The following is a 24,586-nucleotide window of genomic DNA, read 5'->3' on the forward strand; positions in this document are numbered from 1 at the left end:
GACTGTACGATGAGGACACCTATCGACTCGTACAATATGACTCACGTTACTATAGAAAAACAAAACGTAATCAGCATGCGCTAGTGGTATAAAAAAAGCATGATAAATCACACTTTAGCAGTTGTATTTTTTATATGTGTTATACGGAAGCGGCGAAAGAGGAAGGGATAAGAGCTTGAGGTAAGCAGTTTTATGTCACGTTGATTTCATATCGCATTTTTATTGGTTGGATAGTAAACGTGGATCGTAGCAGCAAACACACTGTGCGATGATCACGCTGTATCATAGGCTATCTGTGGTCGAAAGACCGGAATAATGGCCATCTTAAATTCTCTCTCACTGTACAACACAGGACCACCGATTAGGAGCCGTGATCACAGAAATCACTACGACTGTTTCACGATGCAAATCTATTTGTCTAGGACAGCCGAAAATTGTGCAGTGTGTTTAAGGCTTTAGACAGTGGTAGCCAACCCTGCTCCTGGTGAGCTACCTTTAGCTCCAACACACCTGCCTGTTATTTTCAAGTAATCCTGAACACCTTGATTAGCCGGTTCAGGTGTGTTTGATTAAGAGTTAGAGCGAACTGTGCTGGATGGTAGTCCTCTGAGGGCAGGGTTGGATTTCATACTTTCTTAACTCTTAGGACCTGCCCACACGAACGCGGTTATTTTTAAAACCACAGCTTTTTCTACGTGGTTTGGCCGGAGATTTTGGCTTGTGGCATCGGAGCATGCGCTGTTATCTCCGCCTACTGGAAACTTTTTCAGGCTTCTGATTGGCCAACATGACTTCACGGTTGAGAGTATATCGCCACCTGTTGGCTTGGCGTGCTCTTTACAGGGCTTCATAGCACGCTTTTGCGTTTTCATGTGGATGGAGATTTCTTTAAAAACAGGAGAAGGAAAAACCCTGTTTGTAAGTATACCCCGTGTACGTGTGGACATGGCCTTAAGTTAAGATCTTACTCCAGCGTATTCCTTCCTGAAATCACCATGGCTATAAACAAATAAGATGGTATTCTACAGTAAATGTGTTTCTGTAATATAGCCCCTGTAAAGTTTGGTTATTTAAGTGCACAATGCACATGTTTCAAACTTCACTCCTAAACGGCCAGTGTCCCGCAGAGTATAGCTCCAACTAGATAGTAGATAATAGTTTCTATTAATCCAGAAGACCTTGATCAGCTGTTTACGTGTGTATAATTAGGGTTGGAGCTAAACTCTGCAGGACAGTGAGTTTGCCCTGTTCTAGTGCCTTCGTGTAGTCCAACACCAGTGAGTCAGCTAATCAAGGTCTTCACCAGGTTTGTTTCCTTCTGAACTAAACGGTTCCTGCGCTCCAGAGAGCTACCTTCCTGTAACGTCTTATAAGACCTTATTGGTCCTGGATCAGAGGTATTCAACTGGATCCAAGTAACACCTTGGTTAGATGGTACAGGTGTGTTTGATTTAAGTTTAGAACAAAGTCTCTTCATGTCCTTTTCGTGGCTCTAGACCTTCTCGGGGAGTATTGGAGCTACTGTGTGTCAGAAAGTGGCTAATATAGCTCTCTGCGAGTAGAATGATTAACCCATAAAAAAACCATCTACTAGCAATTTGCCTTTCATTTTAGGAGAGTGTTGGGTTTCGTTTTAGGGTTGGTTAGACCTAGAGCTATTCTTGGTTGACAGGAATAGTTAGGTGTCTAGTCCCAGGGATCTCTGTAAACATGAAACACGTCCTACTTTGGTCCATCAGGTTGTCTCATATGATTAACGTAGTACCGCTAACAGATCTTTGTTGTTCCTGGGAAACACTCTTATCAATCAAACAGATTTTGGAAATAGGATTAGGCTCTTAGGATTTAGACTTGGGCTGGAGCTTGATTTACGAACCCATAATATCCTTCTGCGGGGCTAGATAACAGTTAGGGTTAGCAATGGTTGAGGTGATTTTGCCAAGTAGGCCATGTTCCTGAAATAACATACTGTACTTTATCTGTCTTAAAACAACATTACTGTCAATCAGTCCAAACACCGTAATCCCAAAAAAGTTCAAATACTATCACTCTGCCAAAACCCAACCGTAACATTCCTAACCTATATCAGAGGGAACTGTAGAAAATAAAGTTGGGTTTTGGGCTAACATTGGGTTAGGCCAGTGTTGTTAATGCAAATTTTTCCTGCACGGGGATGTAGAGTTGCGACTCATGATGAATTTGTTGGTTATGACATGGATTCAGCTCTTATCGCTCTATTCAGTCACGGATCAAAGAAGCATCACTAAATCCCTGCCATCATCTTCTTTACAGGCTCTGACCTCAGAGTTGTCCCAGGCTCGTGACGACACCAAGAAGACTCAGAACGATCTGTTGCACACAGAGAACGTGCGCGCCGGCCGAGACAAATACAAAACTCTCCGGCAGATCCGCCAGGGCAACACCAAACAGAGGATTGATGAGTTTGAGGCCTTATAAAATATCCGGACCAGGAAACTTTGGGAGGGAGGGAGGAAAGGCGTCTCAAAGCCCTTGTCCATTTTCTTTCTGTCCCTTTATCTGAGTGGTCAATGTAAGAGGCACATCCGGCGTACAACACAAGTACAGCACACAGTAATGCAACAGGTTTTATTCATATGATATGAACACTGGTTCAACATGCACTTAAAACTAAATGATTAGAAAATGCACACATATGTTTACCCTTTAGTGGTGTACATAGGATTTCACGGTAATACTTTACAGTAAGGTTCTGTACTGCAGCATTACTTAATGTATGAGGAATCATCAACAAACAATGAACAATTTCATTTTCAATTTCATTTAACAGTGTCATTTATTAATATTTGGTCACTTGTTCATTCTTTGTTTGCAATGCTAATTAGTGGTAACCTTTCATGTTTATTTATACAGTATATGTAGCCATAAACATTAACAGATTGCTCAGTTAATTGTATTTAATAATGTTAACACACACAGCCTTATTGTAAAGCATTACCAATTTCATAGATATACTGAAACAAATCTGCTTTTGCCATAAAAATATAAAAAGCTAAATTATATTTCAATACGTGCCAACAAAGCATTCTCCATTTGTTAAATATATGTTAGTAATATAATAATCTGGCCAAAATATCGTTTTGGGTTAATAAGTGGTACTTTTTCTCCCCTTTTTTCTTATTAATGAACCACTCAGCACAGGGCTGGCTTGCTTGCAGTATGATTAATTTTATGTATTGTCTGATATTAAACCTCTTTAATTCATGTTGAATATGACTTTTGCCAGAATATTTGTTATAGTGTTTATTTATTCAGTCTTTGGGTTATTAGAGGTTTATGGGAATTTGGACTTCTTTATCAACGGCAGTGCAGATTCATTTGTTTATTGAGTTCTGTACTTTTTTTTGAAGAGATTAATATGTAAGTTATGCATATTATATATATAATATATATATATACTGGATTATGTTCAAATGCATGCTAAATCCTTAGATTTCCTACATTAGCTACAAACTGATTTTTTTATGACTTTGAACTAGTTACTGAATGTTTATTGCCACGACGGGATGAAGGAAGTTTTGTTTACTAGACTTTTGTAATCTCGGTAGGTATCGAAATGGATTTTGTGTTGGTGGATCTGTGAGCAGAGTTTCTCACGGACTTCATATTTTTATTAAAACTATTAAAAAAATAGCACAAATCAGGTAGTGTTAAGACACCTTTACTCTGCTGGTGGGACCCAATGTAAAATATATCCAACAGAATGTTTTGGCGAATATGACAATTTACTCAATTGTTTCGGTGATGCCTGTAACCATGTGGTGCCACTTTCATAAAAATAGAATAGTATTTCATGCCTTTTATTTGTTTTTGTTTTTTTGTAAATAGGCCAAAGGTCTTAAATGTATTTGTTTTCTCCAAATGATCCTGACCGTTAATTCATTTTTGATTTCTCCCCCCATCAAAATCAGCTCTTTTAATCACTCGCAGCACTTTGAGCGCTTGTGTTTGAAATATTACTTGATGTCATCCATACACAAATAAGCTTTTCACACTACGCACGACCAACCAGGAGTGTTTTTACTGGGCTTAACATGGTTTTAACCCTGGGTTATGAAGCTAGTAACTAACCCAGGTTAAGAACTAGTTGACCCTGAGTTAACATTTTAAAGTGTGACTTGTGTGTATAATAGAAATGAGCTGTTATCATAAACTCAATTATCAACTGGATTTATTTATTTTCCCCTAAACAGTGTGTTTATTATATTAGAAATAAAGATTTATGATGAACAGATCTGGGTGTGTTTATTCATGAACAGAATACTGCGCCGCATGCAATCTTTGTGGAACTCTTTAGTTTATTAAATAAGTTATGATATGATGAATATAAATACAAAAATATACTGTGTATAAAACAACAACAACAACAACAACAACTCAGAAAACAGTTCATGTCTGAAGAAATGGGAATAATGAGGCACTTTGAAGACAATCTGGGCATGGGTTTGTCAGGATCTGTGGGTTGATGGAAAGGATCCATGTTCTTCGGTTATGACCTCATGCCTGTGCTGACATTTACATGAAATGGAAGAACGAAGTCATGCCACTCTCCTGGCATCTGCTGCAGACGCTGCCATGAGGATTCTGCCGAAATAAGCAGACAGGATGACATACAAGCCCATATTATTTTGTGTTTGTGAGTGTGCAGACACATTCTTTTTAGAGAAGTCTACTGGTGCTCATTTAAAAAACGAATGACGTCAATCATTTCTGACTGGAGTCTTGATCTCATGTGCGCCTGTACATCATTCTGAATACATTCCACGCACCTTTAGCTGTTCAACTTTTACTGTAAAAAACCTTAGCTGCTTTTAATGTCTGTTTTGTGTGTGGCGCTCACCTCCAGCCAGCCGTGCTGATCTCATTAAACGGTCAGCGAGGCCGAAGGTGTTCTTCTCCCACAGGTTGAGCTGCAGCGTGGCCTGCTGGAGCTCCTGAAGCCTCAGTCTGCTGAAGGTCATCTGGACAGAGCCGCCAGTCTTCTCCAGTGCTGGACTTCTCTGCACCAGCTCTCGCTCACCAGGAAGGCAAAGGATTCTGGGAAGTCATTAATGCACATAACAACAAGTCATGCAATGTATATGCATTCAGATTACAGCACCTTTGTGGAAAGGAGACTACAGATTCACAATCATTTGTTTTTTTTATTAAATACTGTTAAAAAAATACATTTAAAAAAATACACCTTTAAAAAAAAATCTGATCATAGAAAAACCAATAATATTTCAGTGTAGTGTGCATACAAGAGTTATAATTTGTAGTAAAATCTAATATCTTATGCCTAGTTTTGCGACTATAACATTGTATTTCATATAAGCCTGTCCACTAATGTCCACTCACCCTTCAATGCAAGCTGTTTTTGACCGGAAGCGCAGCTTCGACACGTCAGTGATGACGACTTTGAGCTGTCCAGCTGCTCCATTCAAAAGGTCTGTAGAGACAGAGTAATTACCCTTATGTTTTTTTATTCTGAAATGGGCCTAATATATGTTTAAATACATTTGAACTTGAATTTATAATGAGCACTTCAAAGTCATACCGGCTGGATGAGACGAAGTCTGTGGCAGAAACTGGAATTGAGCTTTAAGCAGCAGCTCGACATCGCCACCTGGAGGATGAGCCTGCTATGAAAGAACATGCTCAGCAGATATCCTCAGAATATCAGCAGATGGATGCAATTTGACAAATTAAAACTTGTCCAGTACTAAAAAGCACTTGAAGACTTGATTTAAGAGTCTGTTGTAAAGGGGTCAGTGCAGTCTGAGTGATCTTACCTTCGGACCGAGAGCGTAGCAGACAGATCGCTGAGTGTCTGTGCTCTCCAGACCCAGCTCAGTCAGACGGACGAGCGTCTCGCCCAGGAAGAGCTTCCTCTTGAGTCCTCTGCAGTGCCACACTGACACCTGAACTACACTGCTGCCCAGCTGATCAGCACCAACCACACACTGCAAACACACACCAAACAGTGCAGCACACAACAACCTCAAAATCATGCTTTTAATGCATCTCTAGCTCTGAAAACTCTTAATACAATAATAATAATAATAATAATAAAGCTAGTGGTTTTCTTATAATTTTGAGTCTCAATGCCACAACAAGTCCATCGAGAGCAAAGGGACACTTCAACAAAGCAAAGCAAAAAAAAAAAAAAAAAACATTTTTATAGGTTGTGAGAGCAATAACAAATAATATTTTGCTCACGCTGTATCTCGTACTCAGCATCGGTTTGTTAATTTTATTTTCTTATTTTAAAAAATTGACTAAATTCACTTATTTATTGACTCACTAATAATGGTTGCTTGTCTCAAGACTATATACTTTCATTGCAGGGTTATTAAAGATACCTAAAACTACAATAAAAAAAGTCACTTGAAAGAATAAATATTAACTGAAATGCAATAACAAAAACCTTAAACTTACTTTATTTCATCTTGCTGCAAATGGCAACACGTCTCAGTTTCATTTAGTTTAACTTGACTAATACTAAAATAACAAAAATAAACTAAAAACTAAATATATAATAACAACTATACTGACACATTACAGTTTTTTGCCTGCACACAAAATCTTTACTCGTCACACAGTTTCTAAAACCTGACACTCAAACACCAGACCAGACACCAAATCTGAAAAATCCTCAGCCTTTGACTTCTCATAAAACACTTATTGCAAAACACAACACACAATTCTTTATGCAACACACACACACACACACACATCTAAAAGGAAGTAATATCAAGTAATATCAAAAGGTGTTTGCAGGTGTTTGAGATGTGTGCAATCCATGGATTTGTGTAAAAGTTTTTTTTTTTTTTTTAGAGGCAAAGTTTTAACAATGACTGAACTAAAATTAAATAGGAAAAAATTCAAAATAAATAATTCAAAATAACTATTTTTTTTTTCATTTATACTAATATAACACTTATTATTATTGCATTTTTTAAACCGTGTTTACCAGTAGATTCTGGTTGTAAATACTCACAGTGAATGTTTCATTGTAAACCGGGTTATTTCCCCTCTTGACTGCTGTCTTCATCTTATAATCGTGGTATTTCTTTGGAAGCAAACAGACCTTTACATACCTGTTTGTTCAGAAAGAAACCATTTCTTATTAGGCCAACTGTATACGAGCCAAATACATTAAAGCAACAATGTTCTGCTGACATTGTTCAATCTGTAACCCACAGCAAACCTGTGCTCCATCAAAACAACTTACGGATGACATTTCTTCTTAATATCTCCAAACATCAGATTTTTGCAGGCTTTGATAGTTATCTCCAAACAGGACGTCCTGTTGTTGTACCCAAAAGCAACCTCTACTTCTCCAGTCACACTAGTGTTTTCAGAGACCCCACAGTCCATTCCTGTGCTACTGGTGCTGTCCTGTACAATTCAGATTTATTAACATTACACTTTTTGATGTTGATGTTTAAAGTCAGGAGAGAGAATGAATGCACAGTATACCACTCATCCCCATGAGCCTGTGAGTGTTATCTAATAAACATTCAGCAGAAAGTTATCTTGCAGAGTTTTGCAGAGCTTAGGCAGTTTGCTTCCGGTGAGATCTGCACTGATCAGTTATCTGATCGACTGAATTAAATCTGGTGTGAACACATACCCTCTGTTCATCGCTGCACGCAGATGTATACGAGGCTTCGTCATCGGTCTGGTAAAATGTACTTGTTGAAGCATACTGCTCTGTGCCTCTGCTGTTCTGGGATAGATTGGGAAGACTTGGTGCTTTGCACAGCTGCGAGGAGACAAAATCAATCAGGACGTCACCCTCTTAGTTCAAATTAACTTTCAAACAGTGATTCTCACAATGGTTCAATCAGAACGGGGTCACAACAAACTCCCAGAGGGCCTCAAGATGACTTGAAATGACTTAAATGGAGACCAAACAACTGAAAGTTAAAATATTTCTGATTTTAATTTTCATTCATTCTTTGTCTTCGAAGAACTGGGATTTCCCCCCTTTTTGAAAATAGTTGAGGAAGCCTCATTTTGAAAACCTAGAAAAGTCACATAAAAACTATATATAAATATGGTTTGTATACTAATGTTAGCAAATGTAAACTTAATGTCAACTTAACTTAAGGTTCACAAACCTACATAAAAAAAAAAAAAAACTATTTTACTCTGCATAAATTGTGAATGAAAATGGATTCTAAATTTGCTTTAAAAGTCAGACAATAAAAACACTTCATTATGTATATATAAATAATATATAAAGACACACATATTTTGAAAATATTTACATGCATATATTTAAATTCATATAATTTGCATTATAATATATATATATATATATATATATATATATATATATATATATATATATATATATATATATATATATATATATATATATATATATATATATATTTTTTTTTTTTTTTTTTTTTTTTTTCTTCCATATATAAATGTAATTTAAATATATACACATGCATGGGTGTGTATTTTTTTTATATACACATAATAAATATACAGCACACACAAATATACGGTGTATTTTGGATGCAATAAATCGTTTGACGGCACCAGTTTTGACAGATGAACCGCTCGGTCTCAAATTTAAATAGAACACCAGCATTGAAGGACGACCCCCTTTCCTCTTCAATTGAAGTGAATTGGTCACATCTCACTTGGCACTGAATGGGATTTCAGGAAATGAGCTGCAATACAAATGCTAAAATAGACCTACACTGGTTTTGTTGATGGCACTCTCGGATCGGCTCTTGTGTCGTGAGTTCTGCAGGGGTCCGTGATCCACCGTCAGCTGAGCCGCTTCCACACTCAGATCATTCTGAGATTTGGAGAACTCTGAAAACAAAACAACTGTTGTAGAGACGCTTGTGGGTGTATGAGTTATTACAATCTTATTACAATCAATGTAGACAAGGCTTGTTACTTTTTATGTGCGCACTGACAGACACCATCAGGTTCTCCACAGATTTAGTAAATGGCTTTGATTTTTTGAGGTCCTGGTTTAATACGAAAGACACACAAACACATTATTAGGTGATGAAGAAATGCAAAGAAAAAAATCCGTATTACTGTCTTCACCTGTTCTGTTAAATGAATCAGTCTGTTATATGATGGGGCTTCATACACAGGAGGAGGAGTTGGAGGCACGACTGCAATGAAGCTAAAACAGAACATAATGACACTTTTAAAATCATTGATTAAAAAGAGCGTTTATATCTATATCTATATTTGAGGGTTTTCCACCTGAGACGTCGATAAGACTGTAACAGTTTGTCTCCGATGGTTTCATGACTGTTTTCTAAAACCAATACAGAAAGAACACATTCAAAAGATAATTCCAGGTTAAGTGTGTGTGTGTGTGTGTGTGTGTGTGTTATAAACACATATCTTACTTTTTTTGAAAACCCCTATAATGAAATTTGTATATAGTATGTAAATGTTATACCATAGGAAGATGTCTATATGTAGCAACTATATGTCAACAATATAAAATTTTATAAGCAATTTTATTAAATCTACATATATGCAAAAATCTCTGTGTGTGTATGTGGTTTTTAAATGCATGTTTTTTATATTTACTTACTTATATAATATCATATATGATATTTATTTACTTATATAAGATTGGTTTTAGGATGAAGCTTCATACAGTATATGTGTCCAAATGTGTTAATTAAACATACATAAACATATATATTTGTTTCAGCTAGGAATAGATGTTAATATATGAAACTGTTCTCATTTCTAATAGGTTTCATATATGCTTCTACTTTATATGACTATATATTTAATATATGAAAGTTTGATGTACATACATTACACATATATAGTATCAATGGGTAGTAGACAGTGTAGACAATGGTCAATTATGCAATAAAACCATAACTTATTTGATGAGGAATACAAGTGTAATTATACAGTGAGCTGTGTAATAATATTAAACATTTGTGAAAGGATTTCATTAATTTGGAAACAATCAGCTGATGGATAGAGACAAACCTCGGACATCCGGAAATTTCTTTGCTTGCTGCTCCACAAACCATTCACCGGATTTGATCTTAAATTCCCTGGAAAAAAAAGAAGTTATTATGAAAGTGTGTGTAATTTATGTCAAGCATTAAAGATTGCTTAAGAATGTTTTTCTCACAGATTTGGATATTCCAGTATAAACCCGTGGGGTTTTGTCTTTACCTGTATGCGTGACACATGGTGCACTTCCATTCCTGCGCAGAGCGGGCGACCCGACAGCGCTTACAGATGCGGTGACTGCACCCGCAGCACACCGAGCCACAGTCCCAGAACTTTCCCAGAAGCCTCTGACACCGCGCACATGATCTCTGACCATAGGGACGGGTGATGGTCTTGGCACCCTGTCGACAGATACCCTGAAGCTCTACCTTCAGCTTCCTAAATCAAACGAGTTTGAATTGTTATTTCAGATTTCACAGTACAAGGCATTTCTATTTTTGTTCTATTTTGTTCTATTTTATGTTCTAAAGAAGTCAGAAAGAACCTGATTCGGTCTGCTTCAATGGTTCGAAGTGCTTTGTCTCTCTGAAGAACCTCCAGGACTCTTTCTCGCTCCAAAGCCTGGAATAACCCCAGATCACTGATTTCCCAGTTCTTCTGTTCGAGTTTCATTTCTTCCACAACTCGGTTCACTTTGCTCCGATTCTGAAAAACGAATGAACGGTCAACTAATGGTTTCAATAAATATGAAAGTGTACAACTTGTCAAAATTACTTTATATAAATTAATTGCTTATAAAGGCATGTTTTTGTTGTGACATTGGCAGGGTCAAGATATCCCTGACAGCACATGTACATCACAGAGACGTCTATTCAACCCGATCTCACGGCAATTTGTACATTTTTCACAAGGTGGCTCATTCGTACGACCTCACTCGTACAAATTCATACGATTGTTGCCAAATCGTACGTATTTTACGAGTTGCACAATTCGAATGAATTTGTACGAATGACCTACACCTAACCCCGCCCCTAAACCTAACCGTCACTGGGGTTTAGACGAATCGTATAAAAATCGTACGAGTGAGGTCGTACAAATTCGTACGAATAAGCCACCTCGTAAAATACGTACGAACTGGCCGTGAGATAGCGTTGTCTATTTGACATACGCAAGACATATTTTAAGCGTTTGCTCATCTGTGATACATCTATAGGACGTTTCCTATGAAATGTCAAATAGATGTCTATTTAATGTCAACATGTAATAATTGGTGGTGGATGAGGAGACCTGCCCCCCCACACCCATATGTAAAGCTTTCCATCATTTTTAATGCATAGTTCTTTGGGTATATTGTTCGTTTTGTTTAGACTACTTCTATGTCATGTTTGCGACCTGAAGGTGTGGCGTGTTGAACTGATGAATGCTCGGCAGCTTAAGAGATGCGTGAGATACAGATAACTTGAAATACATTCATGCATTTTATGCCAGTGTTGCCCTCAACCCTTCTAATAACTGAGAGCGTCTGACCACACGACCCACCAAACCACACCACACCATGAGCAAGCAGAGTCAGTCCAAAAATAGCTAGAGAGAGAGTGAAACCGAACGCATGACGTCTTTTTAAACAGCGTTTTCATATGTCACACGATTTAAAAATACAGTCCTTGAAAATAAACTTTGGTTTGCACACACGGTCCACAAAAATAGCGCAGGTAGAATGCAAGAGTGCAATCTTTGTGAATGTTTACCTCGGATGGACAAGCTGAAGGTCGACAAATGAGTTCATTTCAGAAAACAAAAGCGTTGCATTTAGTTGACATTATTTTATAATGTTATAATAATGTGGTTTTGGCCTAGACAATGTTTTGTAGCACTATTCAATAATCTAATGCATCAGAAAATATTACCATGCTTCATGCTGGTAACAAAACCAAACCATGAGATTTTTTTTAATATAAATAATCTCATTTTGACACTGTGTGAGGGACCTATAGCCTAGAGTCAACAGACCTACATAAAATGCATTAGAGTGTGGGAAATGTCTGCTGTCGTTTCCCACGTTCTTCGTGAGCTCATTTACGTGAAGTGTCTGGCAAACTGCACTTGTCATGCAAAAACTGGGTTATGTGGGAGCCCACAACGTCTGGCCCTGACAGCTCTCTGTGAGGGGCTTTGCTGCAAGAGCCACTTCCAGGAAAGGTTTATCTAACAAATGCCACATGTACCTATTATATACATCGCTGTAAGATGACAATCAGTTTACCATAGATGAGATGTTTTCAGTTAATTGGCCTGCTTGACATTTAGTTTTTTGTGACGTATATATTTGAATTGCAAAGCACTAGACAGTAAACTGAACGGTTCTGCAGTGACGGATTCAGTTCTTTTAACTACATTCATCATGCACTTAAAACCTCTCTCTAGCAGGGACATAACTAAACTCTGTGCTTCAATACACTGTAGAAGAAATTTATGTTAAATTAAGAAATTAAACATTGTTATGTTGAAGAAAAAAAGAATTTCAAATTTCAATTCAAGTTTTGGTTTTGAAGACATTTCAGATTTCACAACTGTCTCTGCACACATTGACAGCCTTAAAAAAACATTTAAAGCCAGTAATGGTTAAAAGCATTGAAAGTGTTAACCGGACTTTTAAATGTTAAAGTAACACAAGAACTAAAACAGCAACTTTAATTACTACAGATATTGCAAATATAAAACCTCTTTGAAACATGTTACACTTTGCTGTTAATAAACTTCACCCCATTCAAATTTGGCAGCTTTGATGACGGTATATTGTAATAAATCACCACCACACTAATGTGTGATAAAATATTGCTTGCAGACTTACCTTCCAGCAAGTTTGATGTGATGTGATGTGAGCTGGCAGCTCAGACCTGCAATCTGAACTTTATATAAAGGCTCAGAGTTGTTTGTCATTTTCCACATCCTTCCTGTTCACATGATAATTGACACGCGTCTGTGAAACTGAAGTAAACCAGAATAGCTGAAGTTTGTGTTGAAGAGTGCGGTGCAAAAATGCATGCAATGTGAGTGTATACATGTTAATCAGTATTTTACAAAAGGTTTTTAAACATTTTACGACACAAAACGTTTTTGATTTAGATTTTTAGATGAACATAAACTGTTTTGTGTGGACAGGGCCCTAGTGTTCCCTCATGTTTGATTGTGTCATTTAGTTCAGGTGTGTGAAATTAATCATCTTCATTTGCCTCAGTATTTAAAGTGTAGTCTTTCCTGTTTTACCTCATCCGGCATTGATGTGATTGTGAATGTTTCCCTACAGGAAAGCCACGACCTAGTAACATTCACTCTGGGATTTACTTGTCTTGCCATCATGTAATGATCTGCCCAATAGGCCGAATAACATAATTTAAAATGGGGTTAGATTATACTGTGAGGGCTTTAAGTGTTTAAAAAGTTAAGTCAGACAACAATGTTAAAAGTGAAAATCAAATATGTCATTACACTGTTCACACAAGTCTTAAATCAACACAATAAAACTATGAATCCTAGGCTGTTAAAAGCACAGTCTTTCCTTTCCATACCCTTAAAACAGTCCTTAAGAACTCCAGCGTGCTAAAAGTCCCAATGTGAATGTGAGAAGTGTCCATCGGTGTATGTACAATCTAAAGAGGGTGATTGCACAGAGCAAAAGCACGAGCCCTCAGCAACGATGAGCCTTCACCATGTGAAGCGACAGTGCTGAGGATTGCCCAGGAGCCAGAGCCTGTGACGTCAGACCAGGTGTGAGATCACAGTGCCCGTCACTGGGGAGATCGCTGTAGGCAGTGAGACGGTGGAGGCTTGAATGAGCTGAGCTCAGTGGACTATGATTGGGATTTATATGCAGACATGCCCCCTCTTCTCCCACCTTCAGCTGAAATCTCTGCCTGCCCTGAACTATTTGCCTGTGGACCAACAACCATAGAGAGGTCCACCCTGTCATTGGAGCTCCTGCTGTTGGAAGTGGCCTTGCCTTCCACACACACTGTTCCTGAGCATCCTTAACTCCTGCCCAGCCTCCATCTCCCAGCACCTTTGCACCAGTCTTCACCATTTCCACCGCTGTCTCCTGGTATCCCCTCTGCTCACACTCAGACCACCATCTGTGCAGTGGGATTGCCGCAGGTCTGCCACTCTCCATCAGCATCATGGCTGAAGGCTCCCTTGTCTCCGCCTCGGCCTTTCAACCACATGGCTCCTAGCTCTTTTCTCTCTGCCAGGCTCCCTTCTCCCTCTAGCTCTGCCTCGGTCTGTCATTGCCCATGTGCTCTGTGTGACCTAGTTTTCCCTCATTTTTGATTTTGGAATTGAGTATTTTGTTGTGTATGTTTGTTTGAGCTTGCCTTTAAAATACGTACTGCACATGTCTACATACCGAATACAGAACACGTACTACGCACGCATATGATGTCACCATTTTCAAAGATTCCTGTTTTTGGTGTTTCACGGAAACGATAACGGTGGCGTTTTCAAAAACGTGCACTTTGAAACCCATTTTCAAAAATATGCATTTTTTAGTAGCTACCCAACATACCGTTGTCGTGTAAACGCACAGTCAAAAAGCATAAAAAGTTTCCTGTTTTTGGCTGAAGACGTTGTCAAGTAAAGCCCCTTAGTTCAGGTGTTTGTGATTAATTATCTTAATTTGATTCAGTATTTAAAGCGTGCGCTGCATCAGAAAGCTTCGGAGGCAACATTTCAAGGCATGTCGGAATGCAAATTTTGCTTCACTTTCTGTCTCTGGATGTACCTTCTTCTGATCACATTTTTAAAGGCAGCACCGATGTATCATTCACTGCCTTTGATAACCCACAATCCTGGGTTCTATTCCATGATGGTTGGGATAAAAAATTAAATAAAGATGGCTTCTGAAAATTATGCTTGGTGGTCAGTTTGTGTGTAAATATACGTTTCTGACAAACTCTTTAAAGGTTCTTTTCATGTGACAGCAAAATTGTTTCCTGCTAGCTCAGACCACAAATAGCGTTTAAATATTAATATATTTAAAACAATACTGCTTCACTGCTCATGCACCTTGCTTAAAACACAGCACAAAACATTATATAAAAATACTTTTAGCTTTCAGCCTTTTATAGATTTTCTTCATCATGATTTTAAGGTTTTTAAAAATACATTAATATAAATATATTTATATTTTCTTATGTTAAATATTAATAATATATAATACTGTTTAAATGTTGGACTGTTTAAAGTCTTGTGCATGCACATGCTACATTTTTCACAAAAAAACAGAGATGAGCTGATGATTGGTGCTCAAACTTCATTATTATTATTATATATAAAAAAAAATTGTTCCAAACTATGTGTGTATGTATAAATTACAATACTCTTAGCCTACTGAAGAGGACAATTTTGACAGTGACGCTTAATTGTATTAAACCACAACAAACTGCACGAACAAAATACATACAACACAAATCTTAAATATTTAACCAATATTCACCAAATACAGCGAGACAATATACGACAAACTTATGAGACAATCTACAGTACAATCTTATCTCTAATTACACACTATGAATTTAATGACAAAATTAACATACAAATGTAATAAAGAATTTTGATGTATATTTATTGATATCAAAATTGACCTGAGAGAGGGAATCCATTTAATCTCCAGAAAAAGATGCACATTGACAGTTTTGGTTTTGTTGGATGATGTAATTCTGCATTCTGACCTGAAGGGGCAGTACAAACCACTATTATACACGAGGCAAACAAATCAGGAATTAGCTGTGCATGCTACAGACGGCTGGAAACGGCATTTGTTGCTTTAATTGTAAGACAGTATAATAAAACTGTATACAGCAAGTGTCTTTTTCAAAGTTATTCCTGTGGAAAATGTAGCATTCCTGTTGTTTGCCAAACACTCTTTGTACAATTTCATTTGAGGATACTCTTTCTTTTTTGGAACAGGCTGAATGCTGGACCCACAGTCCAACCACAATTAAATCCCTAACATGTGTGCTGCGAAACAGCTTTTATTTGTTTTTGGAAAAAAAAAAACGAAGTTTAGTTTCTCTAGGATTGCTGGGCCAGTTTCTGGTACAGTTGGTACTTCCCCAGATATAAATAGATAGCCTCTGAGAATAAAGATTTCATTAAAGCACAGACCATAAAACGTTTTATTTCCCCATTTTAGGAGATCAAAGACTCTCTGGATGAACTTAAAGCTCAGCTGGGTTTCATTGGTGAACAGATCCATCCCGTTCTGAATGTGCCGTCCGTGGCCTTGCAAGACGCAGAGAAACCAGGTCGAAGTTCAGAAGCGTTTCTAGAAAGTTTTGAGTGTGGTTTTGAGTTGTAATGTTTCAGCAACAGATATCCTGTCATGGTAAAAACTCAAGCCCGTCAGAAGCTCAACGTCTCTGATTCGCGTCACGTGAAACTGAACCCAATCCTGGAGCCATGAGTAGTCGTCTGAGCCATTCTGGAGAAATAAATGGTAGAACAAAACAGGGTGTGTAAAGAACAGATGCATAACGAGATATGAGAGAGAAACACACCATTACGTTTTTAATAAACATATTTGATTAATCTTGTGAAAAAGTACTTCAGGAAATGATATACTTTAAGTGTGAACTGAATATGCAATTTCATATATAGTTCTACCGTCTTTGAAATATGATTGAAATGTACTAATTTCAGTTTTCTTTCTTTTTTTTTTTTACTTATGTGGTTAAAAAATTACCTAACAATCAAGTTACTCAGCTACTTCCTTTGTACAATCTTATGGCTGCTGTGGTTTAGATCATGAATAGCTGATCACATACATGACATGTTTCCAGATGGTCAGCTCGATGAGGAAGAACGAAAGACACAGCATCTAGAGGACCGTCACACTGTCCGATGGGAAGAGACGAGTTCTTACAACTTGTGAGAATTACAAAGAAATGTGTCGGGATGGGAACCCCATTCCTGAAAGCGGAAGAGAATCATCTATATGACGGAAGAATGCATGGTTAAACATTTTAGGCATTATTTGGCCACTAGTGGGCAGTATGTGAACTACCAATAGGTTTAACCCAATGATGCATTTGGCCTAATACATTTTTTCCCCCTCTCAAATAGTCAGATGTTAGACTTAAGCATGAAGTCTGGTCCACTTTGCATCTTGTTCTTGTCATCTTAGACAGGAAAACACGACATTTAAAGTGACCAACCATAGTTTATATTGATTTTAAAGTTGAATTTAAAGCATAATATCAAGTGTTTTCTACTATGGTAATTGTAATAAACATTTCTTGAGCTGCAAATCAGCATATGACAATGGTTTCAGACTGGAATATTTTCAAAATGAAACCGGTCTGTGATATAAAAAAGGGGATCTTTCACACACTGGTTCGTTTGGCAGACTTACGGGGTTCCCTTGTTCATGAAGTCATAGTTCCCATTAAAGTCGTTGTCAAATATTGGTCCGCTCACAACATTGACTCCGTTCAGCTGTTGTGAATACTTCAGCAGCAGAACATCGTGAAACTGATTCCAGATATCTGTCACAAACACATCAGACATGAACAACAGTGACACTGAAAGAGCTAAAAGCCACAGAACAGACACAGGGTTATTATCCGTATATTACTAATATACACACTTACTTGCTTTAAATATATCAAGTTTTATGTTAATATTTATGTTACCATTTCATGTGTCAAGTCAACACTTCATTTTTATTTAAAGTTAACATTAGTGTTGTCAAAAGACCCGGTACTTCGGTACCAAGTCGGTACTAAAAAAGTTTAAATGTGATGGTACCAGGTTTCTTTAAGTACCGGTAGTACCGAGGTCCCGTTCAAACCTGGTTCTTGACGCATACAGTGCTATGATTTCCGCAAAGCAGAAAACGAGGACGGAATCTCAAAATCCAGTAATGAAAATGAAAAATATGGACAGTCACGGAATTTGTCAAAGTTAGCATAATTTAATCAAATCATATCTCCATATGCAAATATGCAAAAGTTGTTTGAAGAAGATATGCCGGTTTTTCCAGTAGTAGGCGGAGCTAATGCCACAAATGGCAATTTCATTGGCTGGCGTTCATCTATTACCGTCCCTGTTTTGATTTCAGCAAATCAGTTTAACCGAACGCAGACAACGTGATTAATATTCATGAACCCAGCAGCTCATCAATCCACAGTGCATTGTATATTGCTAGTATGGTAGTAAAATTAGTAGCAGTATTATCTTTTAATAATAATTCATATGATCTATTACTATTTTTTTTTTTTACAGAAACCCTCAATGACCAAAAATATCTTAAGCATCACCACCAGTCTTAAGTTCAGTTAAAATTACAAATATCCATTCATTAAAAGTTCATTTTTACATAAAGGCATTGTGCTACTCAATATTACTATTATTTTGTAAAATGTATGTGATACTGGTACTACTGTTGAAAAAATTAATAAAACTTTATTTCTTAAATAAATAAATCACAAAATATTTCTTCCATGTTTTAATTTTAATAGCAAATCCCCTTTATTTACCAAAAATTGAAATGTGTTTAAATTTCATAAATTAAAAGACAAATTAAATTTGGGTGAAACTTGTTTACTGTTTTTCATAATTATATTACTTGTAGAAAAACTTTAAACACAATTGTAAATAAGTATAAAGAATGCCATTGGTTTTATTTTTAGTGCTAAAAAGTTTTTTAATTTTAATAAAAAAAAAAAATTAATTGGCATATTTTTGTGTTTTGCTTTGGTACCGAAATGGGTACAGAGAACAGTGGATTTTCACTGGTATCGGTACCAAATACTGAAATTTTGGTACCGTGACAACACAAGTTAACATATTAAAATAACTAAAACTAAATCTTAATACTAAAAAAGACTAACACAAATGACTAACCAAACTAACAAAGAAAACAGAAAATATAACAAAATCTTTAGTAGTATATTAGTGGTAGTACTAAAACAACAGACTCACATGATAACACCAAACGATATGTAAAACAGTGATAACAACGTTCAAGACATAATCACAATGTTAGTGCAGAGTGCGGTCCATAATTCTGTTTATGCATAATTACGGTATTTAAAATGCTTGATTTGCACCTTGCTGAAGTTAAAAACATCAGGACTTATCAGAAGTTTTTGCAAAAGAACCGCAAAAGGATCTTAATGAACGATGCTGTTTTGGATTCTTATTAATATCAGGTCTATGATAAATGCATAAACAATGTACTTGTGTAATCAACCGATAACAGATAAAGGTGTTATGAAATGCTGGCGCACCCAAAGTACAAAGCACTCTGTAGATGCACTGAAACACATTAGACTGACTTCTAAGGGAATGCAGATAGTTAATGTTCTACATGCACGTCATGCTAGTTTGGGAAATGAGTAATTTCCACTTGGATCTGAATGAAGAAAGTGTTGCAATTACCACTGATGAGTCTCTGAGGTTCAGTTCATTTGATTCATAGGCATAAACGACTCAATACTGCTTTTTAATACAGCAGCTCTACCTTCATAATTACTTGTGAGGGTCACCTGGTGTAAAGCTTTTTAATTGATTTCTGGAATTGTTGAGATGGGTTTTTAGAGTATAACAATTTAACAGGATCGTTTCCGCAGAGGGTCTGCAATAATGCCATGGGTGCTCTGTTGAGCATTCCTAGGTGTTTTTTGGCAGGTCACTTGTTCCTGCAGGACTGATTTTGGTAGAAAAGCTTGCTGGCCTCATTTCAGCTGTGATCAACTGATTCTAATTATAGGGCAGCTTTAACTTGAGAACATTTACCTGTTCAGGGAGTGTTGCATATCTTTATTAAATCAGAGCACAGCTTTCTCATATATAGTCTCATTTATTCTGAATGTGTTTTAGTAGATTAGTAGGACACTAACACTAACTCTGTAGATCTGTAGAGTGACACAGCACTCTAGCTCAAGGTGCACACCCACGTCTATGCAAACACTTGCAAAACAGATTGAATTCACATACAATGTGATAAAAACATTCTGCTTGATTAAAGTCAGGCATGTCCAGACTCGGTCCCGAGGGGCCGACCGGTGTCCTGCAAAGTTTAGCTCCAACTTGCCTCAACACAGCTGCCTGGAAGTTTCTAGTATGCCTAGTAAGATCAGGATTAGATGCTTCAGGTGTGTTGGCCCTCCACAGGTTTGGGCACCTCTTTAAATTGAGTATTCATCAGTACTATAAATATTGACGGGTGCCATTATGTTGGGCAAAGTCTTTTGTTATATTAAGATTTTCTGCATTTCTTTTTTCTGACTTCTAGTGTCAATGTATTACACTTTTCCAAACATAAAGTTGTAAATTCAGGCTTTATGAGCTGGAATGCATGAATTACAGCCTTTGAATAAAAACAGGCACCATGTTTACTGCCATGTGGAAGCCATTCTGAATACAAAGTTCAGTATTTTTTTTTTTTTTTTGATGATTGTTAACAAATGCACAGTTTTTTTTTTTTTTTGCACATATAACAAATAAATCATAATGACCATTATGTTTCCTAGCACTTCATGCTTGAATCTTTAGTCTCTATTTTAACCAACCTCAGAGCTAATTATGTGAAGATTCTTGATTTGGAGATTCATTCAAGCACGCCGTTAACTTTCCATTTACTTTCCAAGTATACAAGTGATCAGCAAATCTTTTGGAAATATCTGTATTGGCTGTCAGAAGACAGACATCGTGCATTTCTAGCCAGAACTAACATACTAGTAAATCACAAAAATAAGAAAGAGATCCCAGTTGTCAGGCTTTGTCTCCCTGCAGTCATGTAATGTTATAAGCTGAATGTACCTTTGAAAGCAGGAAACATGGGCACCATGTTGCTCGTAATTAAGGAGTCTGGCTCAGTTCCTGTAGGACTGAAGTCTGAGGGAGAAAGAAAGCATTTAGTCATGCAAAACACAACAGATAAAACAGAGTGAACACAACTCTCTTATTACACAGAGATCTCTGGACACAATGAATATCCAAATTGCAAAACTGAATGGTTAAAATATAACCCTTTATTAGCTTTAAGACTCATAGCTTTAATCGAACTCTAGGTTCCTTTTCCCATTACCGAAAGAGGTCAGAATGTGGCATGAATAGTGAGTTTTGTTTAAAGGTCTTATTGTAAATGCAGATTTTTCCTGTTGGACTCACTGGGTGGATGCAGGAGGCCGAAGGTCAGAGTGGAGTTGTTCTTATAGAATGAGCAGGACTGTCTCGCCCTGGCCTGTACACGCACATCTGCACGCACACATGTGTCTGCTGAGGGCCGGACGCTCACCTTCCAAAAAGAGAAGAAAGAAAATCAGTACACCAGAGGAAACGGTGCTTAGTGTTTAAAACACTCATCAAGCGCATGACAGAATTCCTGTTAGAGACATTACAAGGAAAATATACTCAGCATTTGCCACTTAACAGAGATTTCCTACAGCAAATTAACCAGCTTTGAGAGAAAAGCCAGTTTGCTTTTTATGAAACGCATCTCTAATCTTGACTTGATAGTAGTTAAAATACATGCTTCACAATCTGACTTCGAAAACACTCTGTATGGGATGATTTGATAGTCATGATAGTGTTTAGGCTCTGGAAGTTACTCCCACGCACAACAAAAAACAAGACGAGACCTGAAGCCTGAAAAACTCCAGCTGCGATCACATTCGTCATTTCACAGCCTCAGGTTGTGGCTTGTCGTTGTTTTATGTCTAAAGAACATTAGATAATACAGATGATTTCATTCAGTTCACATAAAAAAAATGAGATGCTATCAATATCTATTGACCCTGAACACGTTTTTCCATGGGGAAAGAATACTATTTATGTGCTGCATGATCAAGTTCAATAATGACGAAATCAAAATCAACATAAAAATTATTTAATAAATAGGCTGGAATTGTGAACATTTTGCACTGATAGTATTCTTTTAACAAATTAAATTTCAGGGTGTTTCTCACAAAAGGCTATCGCATGGTGTCAGAAAACTTGGAATAGAGAGTGGCTTATAGCCCTCAAGGGTTAGTTCATCGAAAAATGAAAAATAATGTTATTAATAACTCACCCTCATGTCGTTCCAAACCCGTAAGACCTCCATTTATCTTCAGTACAGTTTAAGATATTTTAGATTTAGTCCGAGAGCTCTCAGTCCCTCCATTGAAGCTGTGTGTACGGTCTACTGTCCATGTCCAGAAAGGTCAGAAAAACATCATAAAAGTAGTCCATGTGACATCAGAGGGTCCGTTAGAATTTGTCGAAGCATCAAAAATACATTTTGCACCAAAAATAGCAAAAACTACGATTTTATTCAGCATTGTCTTCTCTTCCGTGTCTGATGTGAGCGCGCGTGTCTGATGTCACATGGACTACTTTGATGATGTTTTTCTGACCTTTCTGAACATGGACAGTATACCGTACACACAGCTTCAATGGAGGGACTGAGAGCTCTCAGACTAAATCTAAAATATCTTAAACTGTGTTCAGAAGATGAACGGAGGTCTCACAGGTTTGGAACGACATGAGGGTGAGTTATTAATGACATTATTGTAATTTTTCGGTGAACTATCCCTTTAAGAGTTTGGGTCAAAACTGAAGTATGCTTTCATTATTCTTTCAGTTATCTTATGGAGTGACTAGTATTTACTTCAAAAACTCATATTTTTTGTATTGCATGGGAGAAAACAATAAGTTAATACATAATGCAGAGTAAACAATTAGGACTGTCTTTTTTTGGATGAACTATCACTTTGAGTTCATTGAAAAAAAATTACAATAACAATCAAAACACACACTGCATGAAGCCGGGAAAACGCTTGATGAGCGAGTGCAGTTTGTCAGCGTGTTAGCGAGTGTGATGATGATGCTAGAGACTATGATTAACTCTGCGGTCGGCCCACAAAATGAGCAGCACATGCTGAAGGCTGGAGAGTGAGGCCGTCTGTCATATTTCCTGACCTCACTGAGCATCAGCATTAAACCCACGGTGTATGTACACCTTCCTGTTTGAACTGCCGGTACACATTTAGTTTGTGAAAAAGAAGTGGGTTTAAATGCACTTAATCTCATCTCATTTCACCATTGATTACTCACCCTTGTGAAAAAGAAGTGCAATTACTTATATTGATTATGCACTTATTTTTTTAATTGTACTTTTGAGAAAATGTAAAGGCCACTTAAAGGAATAGTTCACCCAAAAATGAAAATTTGTCATTAACTACTCATCTTCCGATCACAAATTAAGATATTTGTGATGAATTCCGAGAGCTCTCTGACCCTCCATAGACAGCAAGGAAGGAGACGAAATGTTGAATAAATTGTACATGTTATTACGGTTTTCTTTGCACACAAAAAGTATTCTTGTAGCTTCATAAAATTCAGATTGAACCACTGATGTCACATGGATTACTTTAACGATCTCCTTGCTATGTTTCTGAGCCTCGTTTGTGAATGAGAGGGTTAGAAAGCTCTTGGATGTCATCAAAAATATCTTAATTTGTGTCCCGTAGATGAACGAAGGTCGTACAGGTTTGGAATGACATGAGGGTGAGTAATTAATGACAGAACTCTCATTTTTGGGTGAACTATTCCTTTAAGTATACAAACTGTGTAGGAAGAACACTTTTATGACTATGCTTCTTGACACACTTTTTTAAAAGGTAAAGGTTTTACCAAAGTACATTTAAAATCATGTTTTAAAAATTGTACTGAATAATATACTAAAGTGCATGTAAGGTGCATCTGTAGTGTCTTATTCAATCAAAGTTAATATATCGGAAATGTACTAAACTGCAAATTCATCGTTACAGATGTATACAAAAGTATTTAAATGTATTGCATAAAAATTTTAACAGAATTTACAGTATATTTTAATTTACCATAAATGCTTGTCAGTACATTTGGCAACATGTTAACTATGAAATAGTATTCAAATTATGAAAAAAGATATAGGCTACTCAGAAGCTTCAGTTGATTGGTTTCATTTAAATTTTAACTATAATATATTTTAATGTATCAATTAAAAGCAATTATGTAAAAACATTACATTAATTTGCACTTTAGCATAATATTTATATAATATACAGTAGTATTAATTTTTAGAAGTATGCTGAAGAAAAATCACTTGTAAAAATGATTCAAGTTCTGTAATAATAAAAAAGGGGTGTGGCTCATTTAAATCCCACAGGACATCTCCAGAAAATAATCACAGGAAAATACCAAACGCAAACCCCTGCAGTGCCACATTGTAACAGCTCAAAATGAGCTATTGTTTCAGAGGTCTCGTCCACAATAAACTCCACTTTAAAGACCCCACGATATCACAGTCAGACATAACTGATAGTATATAGATCATAAATATGCTATTGTACTTCTATTAAAATAATAATACAATGTTAGCAGATGTATACACATTTCAGAATTACAGTCTCTTTGTGGAGGATGCTCAACACGTCTCATCTTGACTCAAATAAGAAAAATAATTTTACTCCCTAATTATAGATTTCACCTTTAACTAGCAATACGAGAAGGAATATGCTCACAAAGAATAAATAGAGGTGCTTATCAAGGAATTTCATGGGTTCTT

The 24,586-nt window shown here is 36.8% G+C and overlaps 3 protein-coding genes across 5 annotated transcripts in view; 1 reads left to right on the top strand and 2 right to left on the bottom strand.

The window, feature by feature from the left end:
* The window catches only part of ezrb (ezrin b), a 21,082-nt gene extending 16,811 nt beyond the window's left edge, over window positions 1-4,271 (top strand). The window contains exon 14 of the mRNA XM_026291507.1: window positions 2,293-4,271. Coding sequence (XP_026147292.1) covers window positions 2,293-2,457 — 165 coding nt within the window. The 3' untranslated portion in view covers window positions 2,458-4,271. The remainder of the gene's footprint in view (window positions 1-2,292) is intronic.
* On the bottom strand, window positions 3,378-13,084 carry sytl3 (synaptotagmin-like 3). Of its 3 annotated transcripts, none has more exons than XM_026291506.1 (16): window positions 12,848-13,084; window positions 10,541-10,701; window positions 10,219-10,434; window positions 10,027-10,094; window positions 9,271-9,325; window positions 9,106-9,187; window positions 8,951-9,023; window positions 8,744-8,862; window positions 7,658-7,789; window positions 7,256-7,422; window positions 7,022-7,121; window positions 5,814-5,984; window positions 5,579-5,660; window positions 5,380-5,470; window positions 4,880-5,076; window positions 3,378-4,626 (listed from the first exon to the last, which is right to left on the bottom strand). In XM_026291506.1, exons 2-16 carry the CDS (start codon window positions 10,666-10,668, stop codon window positions 4,529-4,531), a joined length of 1,779 nt encoding a protein of 592 aa, XP_026147291.1. In that variant the 5' UTR covers window positions 10,669-10,701; window positions 12,848-13,084; the 3' UTR covers window positions 3,378-4,528. The 3 variants fall into 3 exon arrangements, with proteins under 3 accessions (XP_026147291.1, XP_026147289.1, XP_026147290.1); XM_026291504.1 differs by having other exon boundaries at window positions 5,579-5,663; XM_026291505.1 differs by having other exon boundaries at window positions 3,378-4,623; window positions 5,579-5,663; window positions 12,848-13,082.
* A 2,367-nt stretch (window positions 13,085-15,451) lies between these two features.
* Window positions 15,452-24,586, bottom strand: part of LOC113121219 (ectonucleotide pyrophosphatase/phosphodiesterase family member 1-like) — a 38,248-nt gene continuing 29,113 nt past the window's right edge. The window contains exons 21-25 of the mRNA XM_026291508.1: window positions 21,169-21,295; window positions 20,818-20,892; window positions 17,405-17,537; window positions 16,818-16,962; window positions 15,452-16,474 (exon numbers count right to left, since the gene is read on the bottom strand). Coding sequence (XP_026147293.1) covers window positions 16,319-16,474; window positions 16,818-16,962; window positions 17,405-17,537; window positions 20,818-20,892; window positions 21,169-21,295 — 636 coding nt within the window. The 3' untranslated portion in view covers window positions 15,452-16,318. The remainder of the gene's footprint in view (window positions 16,475-16,817; window positions 16,963-17,404; window positions 17,538-20,817; window positions 20,893-21,168; window positions 21,296-24,586) is intronic.

This window comes from Carassius auratus, chromosome 20, assembly GCF_003368295.1.
Source record: "Carassius auratus strain Wakin chromosome 20, ASM336829v1, whole genome shotgun sequence".
NCBI classification, from domain to species: Eukaryota; Metazoa; Chordata; class Actinopteri; order Cypriniformes; family Cyprinidae; genus Carassius; species Carassius auratus.